The sequence below is a fragment of the Onychostruthus taczanowskii genome, unplaced genomic scaffold (assembly GCF_017590055.1).
Source record: "Onychostruthus taczanowskii isolate IOZ18803 unplaced genomic scaffold, ASM1759005v1 scaffold104, whole genome shotgun sequence".
Taxonomy (NCBI): Eukaryota; Metazoa; Chordata; class Aves; order Passeriformes; family Passeridae; genus Onychostruthus; species Onychostruthus taczanowskii.
The window spans coordinates 677,166-698,538 of record NW_024496968.1 but is presented as its reverse complement, the minus strand read 5'-3'; the positions used below and the strand labels follow the sequence as shown (position 1 = coordinate 698,538).

Below are 21,373 nucleotides of genomic sequence, written 5' to 3'. Positions count from 1 at the left end.
TATTAACTAATTTCAGTGAGAGGAATAAGAGTAATTTCAAAGGACACGCTAGAGATTGAAATGAACTTGTGTGTTTAGTAACAGAAGTTCTTACACATATTGGTTTTTTTGAATGAATATTCTTTCTGGAAGAAGTTGTTAAGAATATGTTACAGTAGTGATAAAGTAATGACAATACTGGTAATTATGATCTTTATAAGAATTTAAAGTCCTGCTTAAAGTTTGGTTGTTGACTTGCCTGTTCCTCCACCATAAATTTTCGAACAAAGACCAGAGCTTCAAATTTTCTTGGTGCTCAAAATTCATTATTTTGTTTTAGTTAGTGTCAATAGCAGTAAAGAAAAAGTGTTCTGTATTTTTCTGTAAGCTCATCTTGACACTGTGGATTGGTCTTTCTGATAATTTTTTTGTCTGAATAGGGAAGTATAGACTGACACTGACAAACCAGCTCTTTAAGTTTTGTTTATAGTAGAACCATAGCTGTGTGCTTCTGTGTGGACCTGTCTGGAGTCTGTCAATCTTGTTAAAGTAATCTCAGTACTTTACAATTCCTTTTAACTTTGGAAGATGAACTGGCATGAAATGCCATCACCCCTGTAGTGGTGAATGAGTTCCTTCACTACAGAGTGCAGTAGAGCAGGAGGGATGCTCCCCTTTTAGAGCTTTACTGTCTTTGCAGCTTTCCTCTGCTCAGATTCATATTGTGGGAGACAGCCACTTCTTGGTTTACTTCAGTGCAAGTGCTGACCAAAATCAAATTTATCACCACCTGAGTCCCTCTTTCAGCATCCATCCAAGTGCAGCAAGAGAAAAACATGGCAGCTTGCCTCAAAGGCAAGTACTGTTGGGCAAGCAAGGAGGGAATGAATTTCAGAATCCCAACACGCTTAACAGATTCCTTGTTAATCTCGATGGAGTTTTATTGGTATTAAGCCTGGATTAGGAAAGGATAGGTGTTCATGGATGTACTACCTCCAGTGTAGTATATCCTACTACTCTGCATGCAGTCACGTACCACACATGCAGGGAGAGAGAGCAAGGGGTTCGTTAGTGCATTCATGCTTCTGATGATCTTAGAAAGTGCAGATTGATAATGATTTTGTGCTACTCAGAAATATATTCTATTGCCTGCCAGTGAGAGAGAGAGAGGCTGGAACAGAGTCACTGTAAAAAGCATCATTAATAAGGAGTTAACCCTGTAGCATCTAATGTTTCTCAGTTTCAAGTTTTATAGAACTTAAATGTCTGAAAAATTGTGCATTGGAGCATTCAAGTACACATTTCCATGCCTTATGATGTATTGGAACTGGGAGCAGCTAGTAGGCATTATCTGATGCTGAGTGCAAGCACCTTAGTCTCAGATAGTATCAGTCTCTGATGCCTGTGAAGATTTATCTCTATATTTTTTCCCACAGAGAGTCTGGATGTGCCAGAGATGCCCCTTTTAAGCTGTGTTTGAATGTATAGGGGCACAGAAATACAATGTGGCTTCGATAAGGGCTTAAATGTCTTTGCTTTGCTCTTGTCTGGGTCTCCGTGGTGGCTTGCAGCTCTTGAAAACAAACCTCACTCCTCTTGCATGTCACCCTCTGCCTTCCCTCTTCTGACCCAGAGTCGATGAAGTGATACTTCATAAGTGGTTCAGTTATCTGGAATCTCGTCACCCAGGTTATGTTAGGAGAGGTTGTGTGAGAGAAGATGGACTTCCTTTGAAGGAACTTTGTGATCTCACTCAGTATACTGATTTGACCTATGTTCTCTTATTTCCCACCTCTTCTGTTTCTTATTTCCCTGTTTGGGTGTCACCTGTTCTGTGTTTCATGTCATAAAATCTTGCCTTTTGTCTGGACCCTTCACTTGCATTGTGATTTAGTCTCTGTCAGTCTCCTACTGTAACCTTGCCCGTGGGCTGCTCTCCTGATGATCATCACCTTTATAATTTACTTTCTTCAGAAGTGAAAAAGCAAAATCTCCTCAGAGTTGTTCTATTTACTAATGAAAAATGAACCTTAATTTTTGAGGGAAATAAACATCAGTGTCTTCGTGCGACTTAATCAGGTTTGAAGCAATTTAAGGAGACAGTAGAACACCATCGCATCAGAATTGATCACCTTCAGATGGTGCAGAGGCTGGAAACCTGTGTGGTGCTTGTTGTAGATAACTGTGGTATCAGTTTATTGTATTTATGACCTTATATCAGGAGATTATATTTGCATATTATGAGATTGTAATGATACTCATTTTATTAGCTTAGTGTTGTGTTCTGTGTTTCTACTGCTGTCAGTTTAAGTTTCATCGGGCTGTATTGTAATACTTTGTCCAGAGAAATTGGTGACACTATGGTAGCTGTATTGCCAGTGGTCAGTAATTAAAAAGCAGTTGTTTTTCTTTCTGTTCCAGGCAATTGATGAGCCTCCCTATCTCACAGTGGGCACTGATGTGAGTGCGAAGTATAGAGGAGCCTTCTGTGAAGCCAAGATCAAGACAGCAAAAAGGCTTGTCAAAGTCAAGGTATGCAGTTTTCCTGCAAGCACTTTTTTGAGGAGGGGTAAAAAAAGTGATTAATGTTCATAATGGTGCAATATGAAATTTCTTTTTAGTCTCAGGACAGCTAAGAGGCTATCCTGTCCTTGGAGGCTGGTATTACAGTCTTTGAAATAACAGTAAGCTTATTATTGTTGGGGTGGGAGGGATTCTCCCACTCACACAAATAAATATGTTCTGTTTCTGTCACTACTTTGTCATCTGCGTGTTTTTGACCTTCAATGCCATAGGCTGACCTTAAAGTAATTGATTAAAATGTGACAAATGTAGGCTCATATATGGGACAATATTGCCAGAAAATAGCTAAGACTACTCAAAGTAGGCTTTAATAGGATATCTTTTACTTGAGGAGTACAGGTCACTGCCATTTAGCCAGGTAATGCTTCAAGAATAAGCTGAAACCCTTCTGCCTTCCAAAAAACACTTGGCATATTGAGTCTTCCAGAGTAGCAAGCCAGGGATCTCACCTAAGCTTTATGATAACGAGTTAATGACTGAATCAATATAAGCCACATGCAAGACAAGTAAAAATTCTGCAAAGGGATTGCAAGATAAACATTTTAACATTCCTTGAAAATTTAAAGTATCATTTCTGGAAATAAAGAGAGCAATACCCTGCAAAATGGCTGTGTATTGCTGTTGGGATAATGTTGCCCTAAAAACTGATTTGGGAGGAGGTACTATTTTTTCTGCTTTGCCTGTTAACCTCATACAGAAACATTGCAGAACAAGGATGAAAACCACCCAGAAAATACAAGTTAGATTGTTGCTCTCCAAGAGTTATAGTGGCAGAATATTTTTCTTACATCTACTGTAAATTTAAGTGGAAAATGTATGAAATGTGAGTGGCAATAACCTATTATTGAAGGCTATTGCACACTATAAACTACTGTGCATTATTTGACTCTGCCCTCATGCTGTGGCTGATTTCTGCCTGTAGTGTGTCTGAGGGAGTGAGCAGGCACTCTCCATAAACCCTGGTGGGAAGGTCTATTGTCACTTATTTGATAGTAATGTTAAATACAACAAGAAGATTTTAGTCTTAAATCTGCCAGAGGAGCAAATCAGTGGTGTTTTCATTTCGTTAGTCAAAACTCTAAATAGCATCAGCTGGTCTATGCTTTACAGTACCATTAGGTTTAAGTGATTAGGTATTGCCATTTGAGCTGTGAAGCATCAGTATTTAAGTACAGGAATTTTGTTGTGCCTAGATCAGTGAAATCTTAACTCATTTCAGTTCTTTGGGGGACTTTCAGTCCCCCTCCTTAGATGACCACTTGCTATTCATTATTCAGTGCTAAGTATTTTCTTATGGGTTTATCACTTGAAGTTTGGTCACTGCAAGGTTTGCAGAAAGATCTTGACATGAAAGCCAATGTGAATATTTCTGTGAATTGTACGTGGAGATTTTGTACAGGAGGTTTTGTGTGTGTGTGCTCACTATTACTGTATTGCTTAGAGCAGTTTGGCCCCAGTTGTTGCTTTCTAGAGTAATGTGGTTGAGATTTTTGGGTGTAAGTGCTGTAACAATATCTGTTGACATTGTTTTTTCTCCACCAAGAATGTATATTTCTTAAACTTAGCAGTGGCCCTCTGATGTTCTCTGAAAATCTGTTTAGCTCTTCCTGGCATGTGCATACTTTCCCCACTATTAGCTCTAACAAAGATTGTCATTAGCAGGTGTGCTTTGTCTGGAATTTTGGTAGTTTATCTGCTGCATTATTTTTTTCACTTGCTGAATGGGTTTCTTTTGGCCCCAGTTTATATTTTATGCCTTAGTCTTCTAGAACTACTAGAGCAGAAGGAAAGTCAGTTAACTTCATACTGTAAATTTTAGTGTAAAGCAGTCATTTAAGTTTATAACTAGGTGTTCTGTTGAGAAAGTAGAATGGCAACAAAATTCTTTCAATATGGAGTATTGTAATCTTGAGACAAGTAAAATATGTTTAATTGTGTCTCCTTTTATGTGCTTTCTTCTTCTTCTGTTGAATTCTGCTTCCTAGAATATTTTGAGGAGATTCCTTCACGTTAACTTTCCCATTACAGCACAATTTAAAAACTTCATTTAATTTAATACAGGTGCTATGTACTTACAATTTCAGTATCAATAGGTACTGCATTTGGCAGTTTAGTAGTCTTTGGCAGATTCTGCACGCAGTACAGAATTCTGCAGTAACATATAACAGCACAGCACACTTGCTCATGGAAAGCAGAACTTCAGATTTGCCTGGACTTTTCAAAAGTGTTGAAGGCAGTATAAATTTGAGTCAAGGGCAAGACTTTGGGTGTTACAGGAGTGTCTACTTTATCAGATCTATTATAGCTTTGTTTAGAGAGTTGTTTAAGCCGGTTTATTTTGGCAGCATCTCTTAAAACAATTAGAAAAATCATCCACCACCACTTGCGTTTGGGCACCCTGCCCAGAAGTTTCAGAAGAAACTATTTTCTTTGTAGACCTTTATTAAAAAGAAATAAGTAAAGCTTCTGCTGTAATAGGACTTAGTAGATCTCTCTTTTCAGGATGGTGAAGAAAAAAGAAATTCCACTGAGTCTAAACAAGTTGATGATGTGCTGAATATCTTAATATTTTGCCTGAGACAGAAAGGTTTCACCCTGCTAAATATTGTGAGGATTAAAACCCACAACTAGTAAATACTGACATCACTTTTCTCTTCCTCAAGAAACGCCAGCAGTGTCACACTGAGTTTGGAGTTTGAATATTTATGTTAATAACCAATATTTTTTGAGTACATATGAATATCGCAAGAAGCAAAAACTGTTGGTATCAAAACTCTCCCCCAAAAGAGTCAAAGCCCCTTTTAAAAAGACAAACCATTCTGGAATATGCAACATCAATTTGCTTTGTTTATCTTTCATAGAATACATTGTGGCTGACTCCTGTTATGGATAGAGTTCCTTTTTGCTGCAAAATACATTTAAGATAATTTCAGAAAGGAAATAAAACCAGATGTCTCCAAATCAAAACTGATGTACTGTGTATTTCGTACGAGCCACTAGTGACCCTTGGTTTCAGATTATTTTGCATCTTAACTGAGTTTTGGCTTTCTAGATAAATTCCTGCAAAGAGAGAATTAAATACCTGTATTTGTCAGGATGAAGTTCAGAAGGGTAGTCCTTGCTCAGTTAATTCCTAGCCTGAATCCTTTGACTTTTGGTTACAAGATATGATTTTGTCTTTGTGGTGGACAAAGTATTTGCCATCAGCAAGTGAGATGTGCAGGTCTAAAAAGAGCACACTCTCACAACTGTATGTGTTGCTGTAGTTCTGACTACAAGAAAGATAGACAACTATTCCGTTGAAGTAACACCTGGAAGGGGCAGTGTAGCATTTTAGTGCATTTGTTTTCTAATCAATCAAGATAGATTGTCTTCAGTCCTGGTTTTAGGTGCTGTTCTTGGCAAAACCCCTTAAAATCTGCTCTCTGAGAAGGCTGTGTAGGAGAGTTGATGTTAGAGAACAATGTGGTTATGAAGGAAACTTTGCTGTTCCTGTGTGCCACAGTGAAGCTCTCAACAGCAGTGTGAACGGGCTCGTGGGTACACTTGTGAAACAAGTCCAGACTTTTGATGTAGGATTGCTGTAGCTGAGAGCTAGTGTTACACAGCTGGATCTCATGTTACATTCTTACTTATTTCAAATAATCAGTAAAACATCATCTACCTCAACATCAATACACCAAGGGAGTTTGTTCTGGTGAACATCAGAACATCATTTTTGTGTTAATAAAGGTACATAGGTACATAAAATGTAATTCCAAAATTTTCTCAGTTTCCTGTAATTTTAAAACTGGAGTGGAAATAAAACTTCAGATGTAATTAATCCTATGACTTTCGGTATAACCAAGTTAATTGTAAATGAAACAAAAGGGTTTCTGTAGCACCTGGTACAGATAACTTAATCATACATTTGAATTTCCAGACCAATTTTTTTTTTTCTGAGGACAGAATGTGTAGGATTAAAGACAATAGCCTTTGTATCTTTATGGGAATTACAGGGGAAAATAATTTAATATGTTTACAGGATTTACTAACTCTGGTTTTGAAGGACTGAAAAGTTAGCTGGTTTTACATTTTCTTCTTATGAGCTCTGTGTGTAGGCTAGACTGACATTAACTGAAAGCCTGTTTGAGTTGTTCATTTTGTTTAGTTGACTGCAGTGTCCTGTACTTTTGTGAGTCAACTGTTAGGTGAAAAATGCACTTTTATCAGCAAAAGATAAAGGTGCTAAAACTGTTTGATTTCAAAGCATTGAAATATAAGTGTTTCTTTAAAGTTGTACTCAGAAGTCTTGAAACTTTCTCCTTTCTTTATGTGGTGCTTGAGACATTCAAATAGCTTAAGAGAACTGCAGAGATAATTTTGAGCCATTAGACAATTTTGTCTGTTATTTCCTTTAGAGATAATGATTCTATTGTGAAAGATAAAAATATTTTAGGAGATTTGATAACTAAGGAATTAGCCCCTCATATTTCCAAAATATATGAATAAGACAGCTTTCAGCAAGTGGGATGATTATGGTGATTAACTGTAAAATGAGAGTAAGAGAAGGGCTATTGACGTTCACATGTGCTTATGCTGCTCAATTGTATCAAGTGATTGTCAGTTGAATTATATTTTTTAGGTGACCTTTAGGCACGATTCTTCAACAGTGGAAGTGCAAGATGACCACATTAAGGGTCCCTTAAAGGTAATAAATTTGCTTTATATCTTCCTAATGCTTTGAAAAACATTTTTCTTTTCAGTATTTGACATAAATGTGCATATACGGTATGGGGTGAGAGTAGAAGGTTCAACTTATTACACAGGCTAGGGAGGATCCTAAAGCATAAAAGGTAATGCTACAAAGTAGAGATAGTACATTCTTCATGTTAGATTTTGTCTTTGTAGTTAAAGGGGATACAGTGCAGGCTGGTGCAAGCCTCTTTGTTCTTTTTACCTTAAAGCTAAGAAGTATTGCTGGCACTGATTTTAGTCACCATTCCTTTGGAGAACTCGGCAGGAGGATTTGATGGGAAAGCTCTTATACAAGAGAATGACATCACTCAAATTGGTTCTTGTTCCCCACCTGCTGGCAGGAAATAATCAGCTCAGTTAGTTGGCTTATTTTAAAGGACTGAAAGAAGTTTGAAAGATAGAAGTATATTCAAGTGAAACTGGAAAAACATTTTATATTTGACATGGAATAGGCTAGAAGTTATCTCTGTTTACTAACACAAAATCGTTGATTTCATTGCCTGTTTTAGAAACTCTCCAGTGCTAAGTGAGTTCTCTATTTTAGGTAGGAACTGTTGTGGAAGTGAAGAATCCAGATGGAACATACCAGGAAGCAGTTATCAACAAATTAACAGATGCAAGTTGGTATACTGTAGGTAAGAGAAAGATTTATGTATTTGAATAAAACTTCTGACTCAAAAATAAGCCTGTGACCTGGACATGTCCTAAGCATGGTGAGAGAGATTTTTTGGAGATGTTTAGGTATTCAGAATTTTTATGAAAAACCTTTAAGGATAAACTTATTTTGGGTTTTTACAAGGAACTGTACCCTTTATGATCTGAAACTGGGACATCAAATAAAGGTGCTCTGTATTGCTCTATAACTGGTGACTGCTTCTTAGTTTTTAAATACACTGTTGCTAAATGTTCTGAAGCAAAGTATGCTGTCACATGTCCTTAAAAAAAAAGTTAAGAAGTGCTTTTAAAACACAAGCTGCAACACATAATTTTCCCCACTCCCAGACTTAGCCCTTACAACAGCTCCTGTTAAAATACACATAGCTTATTATAATGTGATATTTCAGATGTTTGATAATATACCACATGCTCTATGTCCAATGGAGGGTGGAGGTTTTTTTTAATTTACATACTGGAAATGTATTGATTTTTGAAAAAGTACGTGGCCCTCTCCTGAGTAGATATGGGAAGATGAAGGCTAGATCTTAGTTCTTTTGAGGTATGGGTTATTGTCAATGAGGTGATGCTAAACAACTAGAGAAAGAGTTTATTTTCCTTAGTCATAGTCCTTTCAGAAGGGAATGGAGCTCTGAATTTACATAAGACCTTACAGATAAGTGTTGAAGAAAATATGTCTGTTTTCCTGTAGAATCTATTGTAGAAAAGTAGAATCTTAGTAAAGGTGCAGGTGGGTTAGGATGGGGTGAAACATAAGGTACAAAGACAAGAATTAACATTATAGATAATGTTTTGGTAATTAGTACAGAAGTGGATCAGATACAAGAGCTTTTAAGAAGCAAATGGTATAGCTGGTGTTAGAACTGTGTTGTATGTCTCTGTTTATGTTTCTGAGAAAGTGTGAGGTTAGCAGTTCAGCAAGAAGAATAAGATAGGAATCCATGCATATTAAATTTTGAAGGTAGATGTCACAGAGTTGCAGTCAAAGGAGATGTCTGTCAAAAATCCTGAACTTGGGAAATAGGAAGAAGTATGGGTTTCAGTCTCAACTCTTGTGTTTTGTGGATAAAAGCAGACAAAAGCATGTTGACCTTGCAGAACTGGTGAAAGCAGCACAGTTGCTGGCAGTGTAGTGCACTTTGGTAGAGAACTGACTCTAGCTGTGGATTATTAGAATAGTCTTTGTCAGGAGGGTGACTGGAATGAGATGAAAATTACCTTTACCGACAGTGATGACTTTGCAGATCTGAGTGAAAGTCCTACTGTAAGATATAGTTGCCATTTACCAGGTTCTAGAATTGGCACTCATCTTAACTAGCAGTTACCTAATGTTGTCCTAGCACTAGCTGAGAAGCATCTAATTATTTGCACTGTTAATGATTTTGTGAATAAAATGCCTGTGATTTGGTGAAAAACCTTTGTGAAGGCACAGATCCATCTGAAGTAGTACCTTTCCAAAAGTTACTTAAGACCAGATATGCCATTGCAGCAGTATCTGGGGAGGAATAACCCTTTGAGGCCTGCTTGACACTTCTTTTAGCACTGAAGAATGGGCAAAGTTGCTTTGAATGTCCCTGTATGTCTTGTATTCATAAGGTGTTGACTGAATAGAAATTGTGCATCAGTTTGCTTACGTGTTTTTTTTGGTGCTACTGCTTTCCTACCAAAGAACAGCAAAAACTAAATTTAAATTTTTATAAAAATCCAACTAGTATAGTCTTTTAAAATTAGTATAGCACTGTGTGTGTGTATATATATGTATGTGTATATATATGCATAAAACTTGTAAATTTAATAGGCATACATATACAAATAAATAAATTTATATATATATACACACATGCACATACATACATACATAAGTGTCCTTAGTTTTGCCTGCCCTGTGAAAAATCCTCAAAGAACTCAAGGTATTTAAATACTGGTAACTAGATACTGTTTTGTCATTCATATAAATGTCTATTAAAGTCTGTGTTTACTATGAGGGAGGGAAGAAAATGGCAGGATTATTTGCTTTACTGCAAATGCAGAGCTGTGCATGTTCAAAAGTAGTCTTATCCCCTTCTGCACTTTTTTGTTGTTACAATGCTTTTTCACAGAATTCCAAGTGGTTTTGGTTGCATTCAGTTGTATCTTCTTCCCCACCCTCCCTGGCTTTTCTTGTCCAATTTCAGAATATGTGATTTTAAATACATTGCACTGCTGATGCCTGCTCAGTAGATTGTTTTCAGGATGTTCCAATCGATCAGAATATCATAGTCATTAAGCCATATGTTCCATGCTCGCCACATAATTCTTCCAGGGGGGTCAAGCTTTTCCTCTGAAAGTATTCATGTTATGGAACAAGATTAAGATTCCCTCTGGCAGGGAAGAGGCCACAAGCAGATAACCACATGGGACACATTATGTGGCTACCTGCCTAGCTCAGAATAGGTTTACCTCTGCTGTAGTCAGCTTATCTCTTGAAGTGGATAGATTTATTTTTTTTATCTCTCATTATGTAAGGAGACTGTTTTGTTAATTAACACAAAGTGGATTAGGAACCTGCTGACTTCTACTTCACTTAACCAAAGTGGGGCTTAATTATGCATTGACCATTTGAGATGCAGTTCCGAATCTAAGTGGTCTGTGTGTGATTCTTGCCATTGATACTTTTCAACAAATGTTAAAGTGAGGGATGTGCATCTCTAACTGATACTGTATCACAATTAACAGTGTTCAACAATTACTGTAGTCTATAAGACAAGCTGGGGAATTGTAGTTACAAGGGAAAGTTTCTTCATCAACAGTACTCAATTTTATATAGTGATGAAAAATTCACGGAACTAAATAACAGGTTCTTTAATATCAAGTAAATATTAGTCAAGAATTTTGATGTACCTTGTTGCTTTTTGTATATTTTTATTTGAGTTAGTAAATGTTGAGGAGTAGAGTACCCTCCATCAGAAAGCAAGAAATTAATTTAATCTTTCTAATCTTGCTGGTCAGCCATTCTCCTAAGACTGTAACTTTGATCTGTTGATGGACAGAAGAGGATGTTTAAATGAAGGTGAAAGAGACATGTTAAGAAGTTGCTGAAACTTTTTATAAAATGAAATATTTTAATGTTATCTTGGGGTTGTTTCTGTGCCCACAAAAGTCTTTGAGGTCACTGCTGTGTGGGAGCAAGAACGTAATTATCACTGCTCAAGAGGGGAGAAGAGATAAATTCTTTTCTCACTGAACAGTGCAAGCACAGCTTAAGAGTTAAAATCTGTCACCAGGTTTTCATCTGTTAAGTACCTGCAGAAGACTTGACAAAAGCTTACTTTTTATGCCTCCAGTTCATCATGTTCTGAAGACCCCACCTTAAATGTGTGCAGTGCATTTCAGGATTCTAAAGGATGTAGCTGAATGAACTGTATTATGAACTTGTTTGCAGTGGACCTAGTGATAGCAGAGATAGCAAAAAGTCTAGAAACTGGGAGCTGCATAGTTGTTCTGTCAGTAGAATGGTTTTGATGATTGTCACCACTTTGGCTATTGTCATCTTCTTAGGATGGTATTGCTGTTGTTCTGTAGCATAGTTGCATGAAGTCAGTAGAGAACGACATTGAACTTCCATACAATGTTAAATTGCAGCTTTTATCTAGAAATATCCAGTTATGTTTCTCCATGTTAAGCAGAGCTTCCACTTGAATATCACAGGAGTTGTGTAATTAAATTCTTTAAAATTTGTAAATACTAGAAAAAATAGTTTCTGAATGTTAGAAAAAGTAGGTTTTGAATTCTAGTGTGTTGCATTTAATTTCATGGCACCATGAATTTTCTGCTCAACTACCGTTTACTCAAGGCATGCAAGTGTAAAGCAGTTATCTTGAGAGAGCAGCTTATGTATTTGTATTTGGTCAGTCTGTGAAATGCTTTACTGGATCTGCAGCATTACCTGGCCATAGGTTTGTTCCGAGGGCTGACTACAGGAATATATATCCCATTCTTTCTGACATGTACATGAATTGTTTATTAATATCCTGCGTTAAAAAGAAATGTTTTCTTTCCTCACTTCTTATCTGGTGGCAGTATTTGATGATGGTGATGAGAAGACTCTGAGACGCTCTTCCCTGTGTTTAAAAGGAGAAAGACATTTTGCTGAGAGTGAGGTAATTGAAGAGTTTTTATATTGTAACTTTTTATTTAGAAAAAATTAAAAGTGCTACTTTTATTCCCTCAGTTTTTATTATGTTATGTGTATCCATGCTGCTAAAAATACAGGTTATGCAAAGTGCAATCCACACGGTCTGGCTTATTCTTTTTTAAAAGCAAGAAATACAGTTAGATTTCACCAAACTGTGTAAGTTAAGAAACAAAATCGGCATTTTATCTTTTTCATTTTCATATTATTGATAATTTGTAGATTGTAGATCACACAAAAAAGCTGCGATCACACAACTACTTCACATTGTATAAAAAATTCTGTATTAGTGATGAAAAAAATCACAATATACTTATAACTTATATATGAAAAGTAATATAATTTCTAACATAAAAAACTAATGTCTTTCATGTACATTACAACTTTATGATGTTGTACACAATAAAGTTCTGCTGCATTTTTAATGGTTAAACCCAATTTGTAATAGTTAATGAAACATAAATGCTTTTCTTCTAAATGGCCAATAATTAGTTGCTGTTACTTGTTTATTTGACAGCAGCTACCAGTATTTTGAAGCTGATTCATGTCTTAGAGTTGATTTACACATTAAAGTATGCAAACATTTGTAGCACATTTCAAATAATTGGAATTTCACAGTGAGCGTTATTCCTTCATATTATGTAAGACAATCTGGACGGATGGGCAGATTTATGTAAACATGTTTGTTTATTGGACAGCTGCTGAAGATGGGTTTTTTTGTTCTACATAAGTGTGCTGTTACTGCAGTCAGCTGAGTTTGTTGTTTGCATGCTGCATTCTTGTAAAGATTCAGGTATCTTCTAGAATTCTAAATCAGGATTAAACATATGTAAAGGTGGGAGCCTAATCAGATGCCTAAATCTAGATTCCGATAGAAATGCTATAAGTTTAAAGATTGTGGTATTCCTTCAATTAATTCTTCGTTATTAATGATCAGCACAACTGAATAGGTTTCTTCTGTTCCATAAATAGTATTTTAATATGGTTTCAGGAGTATTACCTTAGAGTGCATGGGTTGAAAATTTTGGTCTACATATATTGCTTCGTGACCTATGTGGCTGAATGAGAGTAATTTGGATTGTTTTGTCAGGTTCAAAGAAACCTTACATTCAGATGACTCGTGCTTCTTATTTTTATCGTCTTTGTCATCTAAGCTTTTGATGTTTTTTCCAGAAGTTACTGATTTGCAATTCACTGTCACCAGCTCTGAATGAAACATGTTGTACATTTCTAATAATTACCTTGTGATTGCACAGCTACACAGCAGGGAAAATTGCATCTTAAATTTCTTTTGTAATTAGGCCAGTGCCCCACAGTTGTCTTGTTCTGATACTGTTTCCCAAGTGTGTGGTGTAAAATCTTATAGGATGTCCACCACACTCAGAAGTAGTCATACATTTATTTTTAGATTCTAAAAAGCCAGTTTTATTGCCCCTCAGTCAGTTCTTTATGAGACAGAACACTTCTGAGATGCTTGTCGGTGTTACACATTGAAAAATTTGTACATGACAAAGAAGTTGAAGTCAGAGGACTATATTTAATTTGGAAGGCTTTCTGCCTTCTTGCAAAGAACAACAATAAGTGGCTGTACAAAAAATTATTGTGTACCAGAAGCCTTCAAATCAAGAATGGTTATCATTTAAACAGATAACAGCAGGCTTAAGGGGAGAAGATACTGCATGTCCATGAATTCCTTCTGTTGGAGGATTCTTCCTGAAGAGGGATAGTTCTTTCTCTCTCTTTTTGTTTTGATGCTGGTAAAGCATCAATTAGCACCCTCCCAATTATCAATATAGCAGCCTCTTTAAAATTGTTTTAAAATCTCTCACACATATCAAAGTATGAATTACTGACAAAAAATTAAAACAAGTTGTCATGTTAGCTGCTCTTGAGTGATTTTGCTGTTTCATTTCAATGGGGACCTTTGTTCATTTTTTAGTAGGTGATTCAGTATTTAGTCGAATTATAGGATAGGCAGAAAAGTAATCTGGTAAAGATGGAATATGCCAGGTGAGCAGAATACCTGATACTTATTTCTCTGTGTTTTGATGGTCCAAAGGCAGGACTTCTGTGAAGAATTGTTTGTGTGTGTTTGACAAAAGTTAATTATTCAGAGGTGCAGAGAAAGTGTTGAAAAAAACTTCAAAACAAAACACATTCCTTTTTTAAAATCTAAGTGTGAAATATATTGTGTACTTCTGTAGTTCTTTCATAATGAGAAAGTCTCTGTTGACAAAAATTGCTTCAGTGAAGTAGGTGGTTTGGAGAATAACTTATGCCAGCTTTTTCTTATGTATATGCATATGTATTTTTTCATTTCAACAGACATTAGATCAGCTTCCACTCACCAATCCTGAACACTTTGGGACTCCTGTTATAGGAAAGAAAACAAACAGGGGAAGGAGATCCAATCATATGTAAGTTAAATATTTTGATATGTGTGCTGTGTGTAATCAATTCTGAAGCTTTCAATGTGTGTCAAGTTTTATTATTTGCATGTTCAGGCTTCTCTTATTAGAAAAACCGGAGGCTGGATGAAAAATGTTGTTTAGCACTCAGTTTGAAACTCAGGTTCATGTCTGTTGTTGCATACAAGCATTTCAAGTTTTAATGCAATCAATATTTAAAATAGTACCAGGTATCGGCAAGAGTTTTTCCTTGGTTAAAACCAAAAAAAAAAAAAAACAAACCCCAAAAAAAAAAAAAAACAAACCCCAAACAAAACGAAAAAAACAACAAAAAACCCAACCAAGAAAAAAAAAAAACACAAAAACCCCCCAAAAACAAACAAAAAAAGGTGGCATCCCAAATAGAAATGTGACAGTGAATCAGTGAATTGTGTTGACAAACATCCCCGTGGTGTTGTCAAACTCAAACTAAAATAATTACAATGCAGTCCTTGTCCAGCTCATGGGAAGTCTTTGTGGAAGGTCCCAGAATCCTCCTGTGGACCTTTGGTTTCTCAGTACAGGGTTTCTGAAGGGCTTTTAGAAATAGATGAACAGTATTACTGAATCACAGAATGGGTCAGGTTGGAAGGGACCACAATGGGTCGTCTACTCCAAGCTCCCTGCTCAGGCAGGGTCATCCTAGAGCACATGGTGCAGGGTCGTGTCCAGATGGTTCCTGAACATCTCCAGTGAGGGAGACTCCACAGCCTCTCTGGACAATCTATTCCAGTGTTCCATCACTTGCACAGTAAAGAAGTTCTTCCTCCTATCCAGGTGGAACTTCCTGTGCATCAGTTTTTTCCCACTGCTTTTAGTATAGTTTTCAGCAAAGTTTACTCATATAAAAACAAAGTTCAAGATTTCTTTGGTGCCAAAATTCTTGGTAGCTGTGACCTTGATAAACCAGTGTTACGTAGTCCGGTGCCTTTTCTTCACTGTGGGTGGGCTGTGAGGTTTTTGTGGGGGTGGGGGCATTTATGTGGGGTTTTTTTTTGCTTGTTTGCTTAAATTTTTTAGGTGTAGTGGTTTTCATGCTTGGGTTTTTGCACTTTCTAGTAGCTTAAAATAAATGTTGCCCTGTGTATGTAGAGGAGCTATAAATGTACTCAGAAAATGGTTGGGTTACTAATTTGTGAGGTAGTGAAGGAAAAAGCTCAAAAAAGCTGGCATTACCACAGAGAATGTCATTGTAGCATCCTTGGGGACTCTGACTGGGTTGTACAGGACATTATTACGTCAGAAGCAACACACTTACCTTTATCTTGTTGTAAATACTGAGTTAACTGAGTTTAAAGACACTTATGCCAGTATCTGTGCAATCTGAGTGAGGAAGTAGTCTCTGCAAAATAGTTCTGCCTTTCTCTTTAGTCTTTGAGTTTTTTCTCTTCCTACAAGAGATTCTTGAGCCCCATAATGCAGCTTGAAGGACTTTAATATATTTGAAAAGAAACCATTACTTAAAAAAAAAAAAGGGAATGTTGAAGGAAACAAATAAATCAAAACAATTATCATCACTGGAAATAGCATAAATTTAAGATGGAGAAAAGGAAATTCTCCTTTAACTGTACATCAGTTGCCTTCTGTTACACAAATGGTAACTGAGTTTTTGATTAGTGCTGAAGTTTGTACTCAAAAGCAGTTATGTGACAAATGGAAGATAGCTTTTGAAGTAATGGTGGTTGTGCTCATTGAAGATGCTGTATATTTTCTGAGGATTAACCTTTGAAGTGACTATTAAAAAAGATAGAGAGCATCAGGAGAGGGTTTTCTGTTTTTTCTTTTTTTTTTGGTTACAAGTAATTTTAGTTGGGCTAGTTTGTATATTTAGACTCCTCATATGGTTAAAACCAGGTGCAGCTTTGTACTTGAACAGTCAAAACAATGAGCCAAAACCCTTTTAAATGAAAATGGATTTGTGTCTTGGCCCATCTACTTATATTCCAACATTTCATTCAATGTGAAGTTGAAAGTCATAGAAGTGCTTCACTGCACATCTTTAAAGAACTGTTTAAGGATAAACAGACTTTCTCTTTGCTCTTCATCTTTCTATCTGATGTTTCTTCTTCAGAGATTTGTCCTCTCTCAAAATAGTTTCCATTCTGTGTGGTTGTTGAAGTAAAAGCATAGAGAGCTAAAGAGGGAAAACCAAAATAGTTTAGCTTAACATTGTTTCAAAACTACAACTGCAACAGTATTTTTTAACAGTGTTTCTGTAGGGAAGAATGGTTTCACTTTGAATACCCTGACTGTGATTTTCTCTTCCTCCATATGGTGGTGTTTTGTTTGGGTTTTATGTGTATTACTAGTAAATGTGCATTTCTGACTTTGTAATGTTTGAATTGTTACTATAATATAATTATAAATACTTTATTCATTTTTATGCCAAAACACCTAACAGACAATTCAAGTCGCTGCTATTTATATCTCTTTGATAATTTGCTTTGGATCTTCTGTAATTACAATAAGCAAGTTTTGAATAGTTGAGTTTTAAGTCTCTTTCTGTTGTTTAGTCCTGAAGAAGAATCTTCATCCTCTTCCAGTGATGAAGATGAAGATGATAGGAAACAAAGTGATGAGTTACTGGGAAAAGTTGTGTGTGTGGACTGCTTCAGTGTGGATAAAAAGAAAGCTCTGTGGTTTCCAGCCTTGGTAAGAGTTTCGTCTTCATTATAATTTTGTACAGCTTTTATAGTTTTCTAGGCACTGAGAGAGGTGGGTTTTTTTTTTCATTTTGGTGATTTTTGTTTGAATTTTAGAATGTGGCTTTTCAAATTGGACCTTACAATAACAGTCAGAGGAAATATATCTCGATATGTTTGTTTAAAAAAAAAGGGATTGCTAGCATGGCCTTAGTTTTTCCAAACAGCTAGAACTTGTTGAGCTAATTCTAGCTCAGCAGTGTATTCAGTACTATTGGACTGGAATTTCAGGGCTTTTTTCCTAAACTATTGTATATCAGTTTTCCAAATTACTGAGTTTTATCAAGGAAGGAAATATAAAGTACTAAGGGAGGGAAAGTTTAGTGATTACATAGACATGATTTTTCAAAATTCTATATAAACACATTGGATAATAATTTTTTTTTTTCTTGGTCACTACAGTAGGTAGTGGACTATTGACAATAAATTTACTTTAAAATTACACTGTAGACTTCTGGTACCAGTATTTTTTTCTTCCTTTATTCTGTCTTAAAGACGCTTTTTAAGAAATCAGCTTCTAAAAAAATATCACAGATAGTCTAGTGATTGCATGTACACTCACTGATTTATTTGGAAATGAATGTATTTCTATATGTGGTACCTCCTAGTACCATGCTTTTTAATTTTTATTTTATTTTCAATTGTAAATAATTGATTAATTCCTCCCTGGCAATGAAAGCTTAACATGTTTATCTAATGTCAGGGGGACTTGTGCTCTGCTTTTGAAACTATGCCATACAGTAACATTTAACTCCTCTTAGTATGTGCAATAGCTCTCAATTGCAGCATTCTGCTTGTCACCTACTGTGTCTTGTAATGCAGTCCAGCAGCTTTCCAGTAGGAATTCTTTTGGGGAAGTTTGTGGAAGAGAAAGAGTCACTGTAGTCTTTTTTGCAAGGGAGAGGGCAGAATGTACAGCAAAGAGATACCATATTTACAGCAGATAGCTTTAAGAGATGTTTTCAGTGATAAACAAGAAAAATTGAGATGTTTCTTTGCTGAAAGCTGTCATCAAGAGGATGCAGTATTACCTGCCTCACAGTTCACTCAGAGAAGTGGTCAGTGAAAGTGGCTTGAGCAGTTTTATGCCATACTGTTGGGTTTGCCTTTCTGGTCATGCCCATGCCAGGTACCACTTTCCATGGCATGCTCTCTGGAAGGGGTTGGGCTTGCTTGGCTCGTGTGGTGCTGCTCAGGACAGCCATGGGTCAGACCCTAAGCAGGAGCTGAACTTTTGCTTCTGCTCCAAAGATATACTAAAGATACACAATTGTTTCTTTGGCTTTCTTTTGAAGATTGGAATAGCTTCTTGCAACAAATGAAAAGCAGTAGGGGGATAAAGTTTGAGGGTGAAGCTTGTTAACTCTGAAATAGCTTATCCTAGATTAACTCTTACTTTAGTAATCAGGTTTATAGCTCTGCAAACAAACATCATACTGCATTTAACCAGAAGAGCTGTGCCAAAGAATAGATTTATACCTCAAATAGCTGCCTTTTTTGGTTTGGCTTGGTTTTCTTTGTTATAATCCCCTTTCCAATAGCTATGCCTCTTGATTTTTTTACCCTGTAAGCAGGTTACCTCTACTGTATCAACAAAGTAATCTTATCTTATTACTGATAATTTTTGCATTAACTTTCTATTATGGTAATTTCATAAGTAATGTCATGAAAATTCAGGTTTAGTGTGTGGAAGAATGTGTATCTCAGCATTATTTTTTATTAATGATATTATATGCAGATACTTTGTGTATAAGCACAGAGGACATTTTACAAGTTTATTATGTGAAAACAAGTTTAGGGATTAGTCTAAACCTTTACAGCAAGTAACAATTAAGATTAGTAGTGGAAACCAAGTACTTTGGAGATCATGCCTATAACCAAGGAGATTATCACTTACAAATTTAGAACTGTAGAAGTCTAAATTTGGTAAAAATTACTCTGAGGACTCAGTGATTGACTGCATTGTTTTAATCCTGCATACATGTCTGGGATGGTGGGGTGTTTGCTTGTTTTCTGTTAGTTCTTTGGGGAAGGGGGGAGTACAGTGACTAACTAGAATTGTAAAAGAATCTGACGGTTGCTCCTTATGTCTAAGAGTGTGATTCAGTAAGCCTTATAGCGTTGCTGAGTTTTAATGTATACTTAAAGGCTTTTGAAAGGTGCAGTGAGGAAATCTGCCTGCAGCATTTTCAGAAAATAGAGTTTACATAGGATCATCTCTTTCGTCCTCCTATGACTCCAGTGGAGTTTGTTTTGCAAGGAAATTGAGAACTTGATTCAGGCAGAATTGTGGTGATGTTGCTTGATGTAAAGGCACTAGATGAGGTCATGGTAAGTTGTTTTTCCACCCCTGAATGGATTTCTGACTACTAAAATCTTGATGCTTCTAGAAAACCAGTAGCTAAAGCCTGAAGAACCTTTCTCCATCTTTGAGGAGCTAAGAGTTTGCACTTGTCAGTTTAAAATAGAGGATGATAATCGTCTTTTACCCTGACATTGCAAGCTGTATCTCAAGCGTAATTCCAGTTAGAAAGTTGTCATTTCCTAAAGTAATTTTTTGTAGACTGCAGAATACAATCATTTTGGTACTTGGTCTGTTGAATTTTATTTGTTTTGAGGACCATATTTAGCCTATGCTTTGTGATATGCAAGTCTGTTTCCAAATCACTTGGAACTTTTGACTTTAGCTCCTAAAATGCTGCATAGGCAGTGACCTAAGGAGGGGGAAAAAACCCAACTTTTGCCATTTAGTATCTTTGTATTTGGTGGAAAATTAAGGCACAAATTGGTATAAGAGAGAAGAGTTATTTACCTGGGCTAACTTAGGGCTACACTCATTTGCTGCTCCTTGAGATTTTGTAGCATCCAGAATTTTCCTAACTTTCAGGGGTCTATGCACATTATTGTTGCGTTTCTGTTGTGTATCTCTGGCACTTCAATATTTTCTTTTTTTTTTTTTTATTCAATTCTTGATGCTTTTTGATTAGTGACTTGTATCCTGGTTTAAAAAAATTTAAATAGCTTTTAAAATTGCAACAAATAATATGTTGTTTCGGTGCTAGACTTCGGTCTGCTTCTTGACTTAAAGAACCTATCATAATAGTTGTACTTGCGGTGCTCTTCTCTCCTAGGCAGATTACTTGTAAATCTTCCCTCATAAAATTGCATTTCATAAATCCTGTTAGTTTTTGGTTTTGACACTCTGTGTGATCACATCTTTGCCATTTCTAGAAGTTTTCAGAAGAAGTCTCTAAGTCAGGTGGCAGCACTTGGTGAAATTTCTGTCCTTTTAGGATGAGGAGTAGAATAAGCTGTAGAGGCATGACAGATTGACATTTTGTCAGAATGTTATTCTTATGTTTCTAGCAGCAGCCATCGGTTTCCCTCTAGGAGCGAGCATGACCTCATGCATTCAGTAATTTCAGGAGGTCATCACTCCTGTGTTTTGGGGGATCTCACTTGCTCTCATCTCAGGGTTGCCAGCTAGAAATGAGCACAAAAGCTTTTAGAGAGGCACTGCTATTTACTATTACTCTCTTGTTTTAGCTTTTTCTCTCTAAACTTTGTAATTGTAATATCTTTGCAGGTGGTTTGTCCAGATTGTAGTGATGATATTGCGGTGAAAAAAGACAATATTCTTGTTCGCTCATTCAAGGATGGCAAATTGTGAGTAGGAATGTTGAGTTTGATAATAGAACAAAATTTATACCTCAAGTGAAACGTAGTATGAGATGTGTTGGTTAAAGTATTAATAGCATCAGTAAACTCAGTGAGTTCCTGCCAAGATTTTTCTAATGTTTAAAAAACTGTTAACAGCCTACATGGTGATGAAATTAGTCTTGAACTTTGTCATTATTAGTAATGGGATGCATAAATCTATCTGTCTTAGTTTTAATTTCATTGTTAAAATTGTGGCAAACACAGCTGTGTCATTACGTGACTTCAAGAATGGCCTGAAACTCTTTCCTGCTGTGCTTGGAATAGAGCAGTGCTTTTCAGGGATGTGGCTGTAAGCTTATCCAGCTACAGAAGTGTCGGTGGGGATGTGTTCATGCCTGCACGTACACCACATGCACACT

The 21,373-nt window shown here is 36.3% G+C and overlaps 1 protein-coding gene across 4 annotated transcripts in view; it reads left to right on the top strand.

The window, feature by feature from the left end:
* ARID4B (AT-rich interaction domain 4B) overlaps positions 1-21,373 on the top strand; it is an 88,162-nt gene that overhangs the window by 27,723 nt on the left and 39,066 nt on the right. For 3 of the 4 annotated variants that reach the window (XM_041413926.1, XM_041413900.1, XM_041413909.1), the window contains exons 3-9: positions 2,401-2,511; positions 7,187-7,252; positions 7,844-7,934; positions 12,034-12,113; positions 14,471-14,562; positions 17,106-17,244; positions 20,881-20,960. In XM_041413926.1, coding sequence (XP_041269860.1) covers positions 2,401-2,511; positions 7,187-7,252; positions 7,844-7,934; positions 12,034-12,113; positions 14,471-14,562; positions 17,106-17,244; positions 20,881-20,960 — 659 coding nt within the window. The remainder of the gene's footprint in view (positions 1-2,400; positions 2,512-7,186; positions 7,253-7,843; positions 7,935-12,033; positions 12,114-14,470; positions 14,563-17,105; positions 17,245-20,880; positions 20,961-21,373) is intronic. The other variant, XM_041413917.1, reaches the window with a different exon arrangement.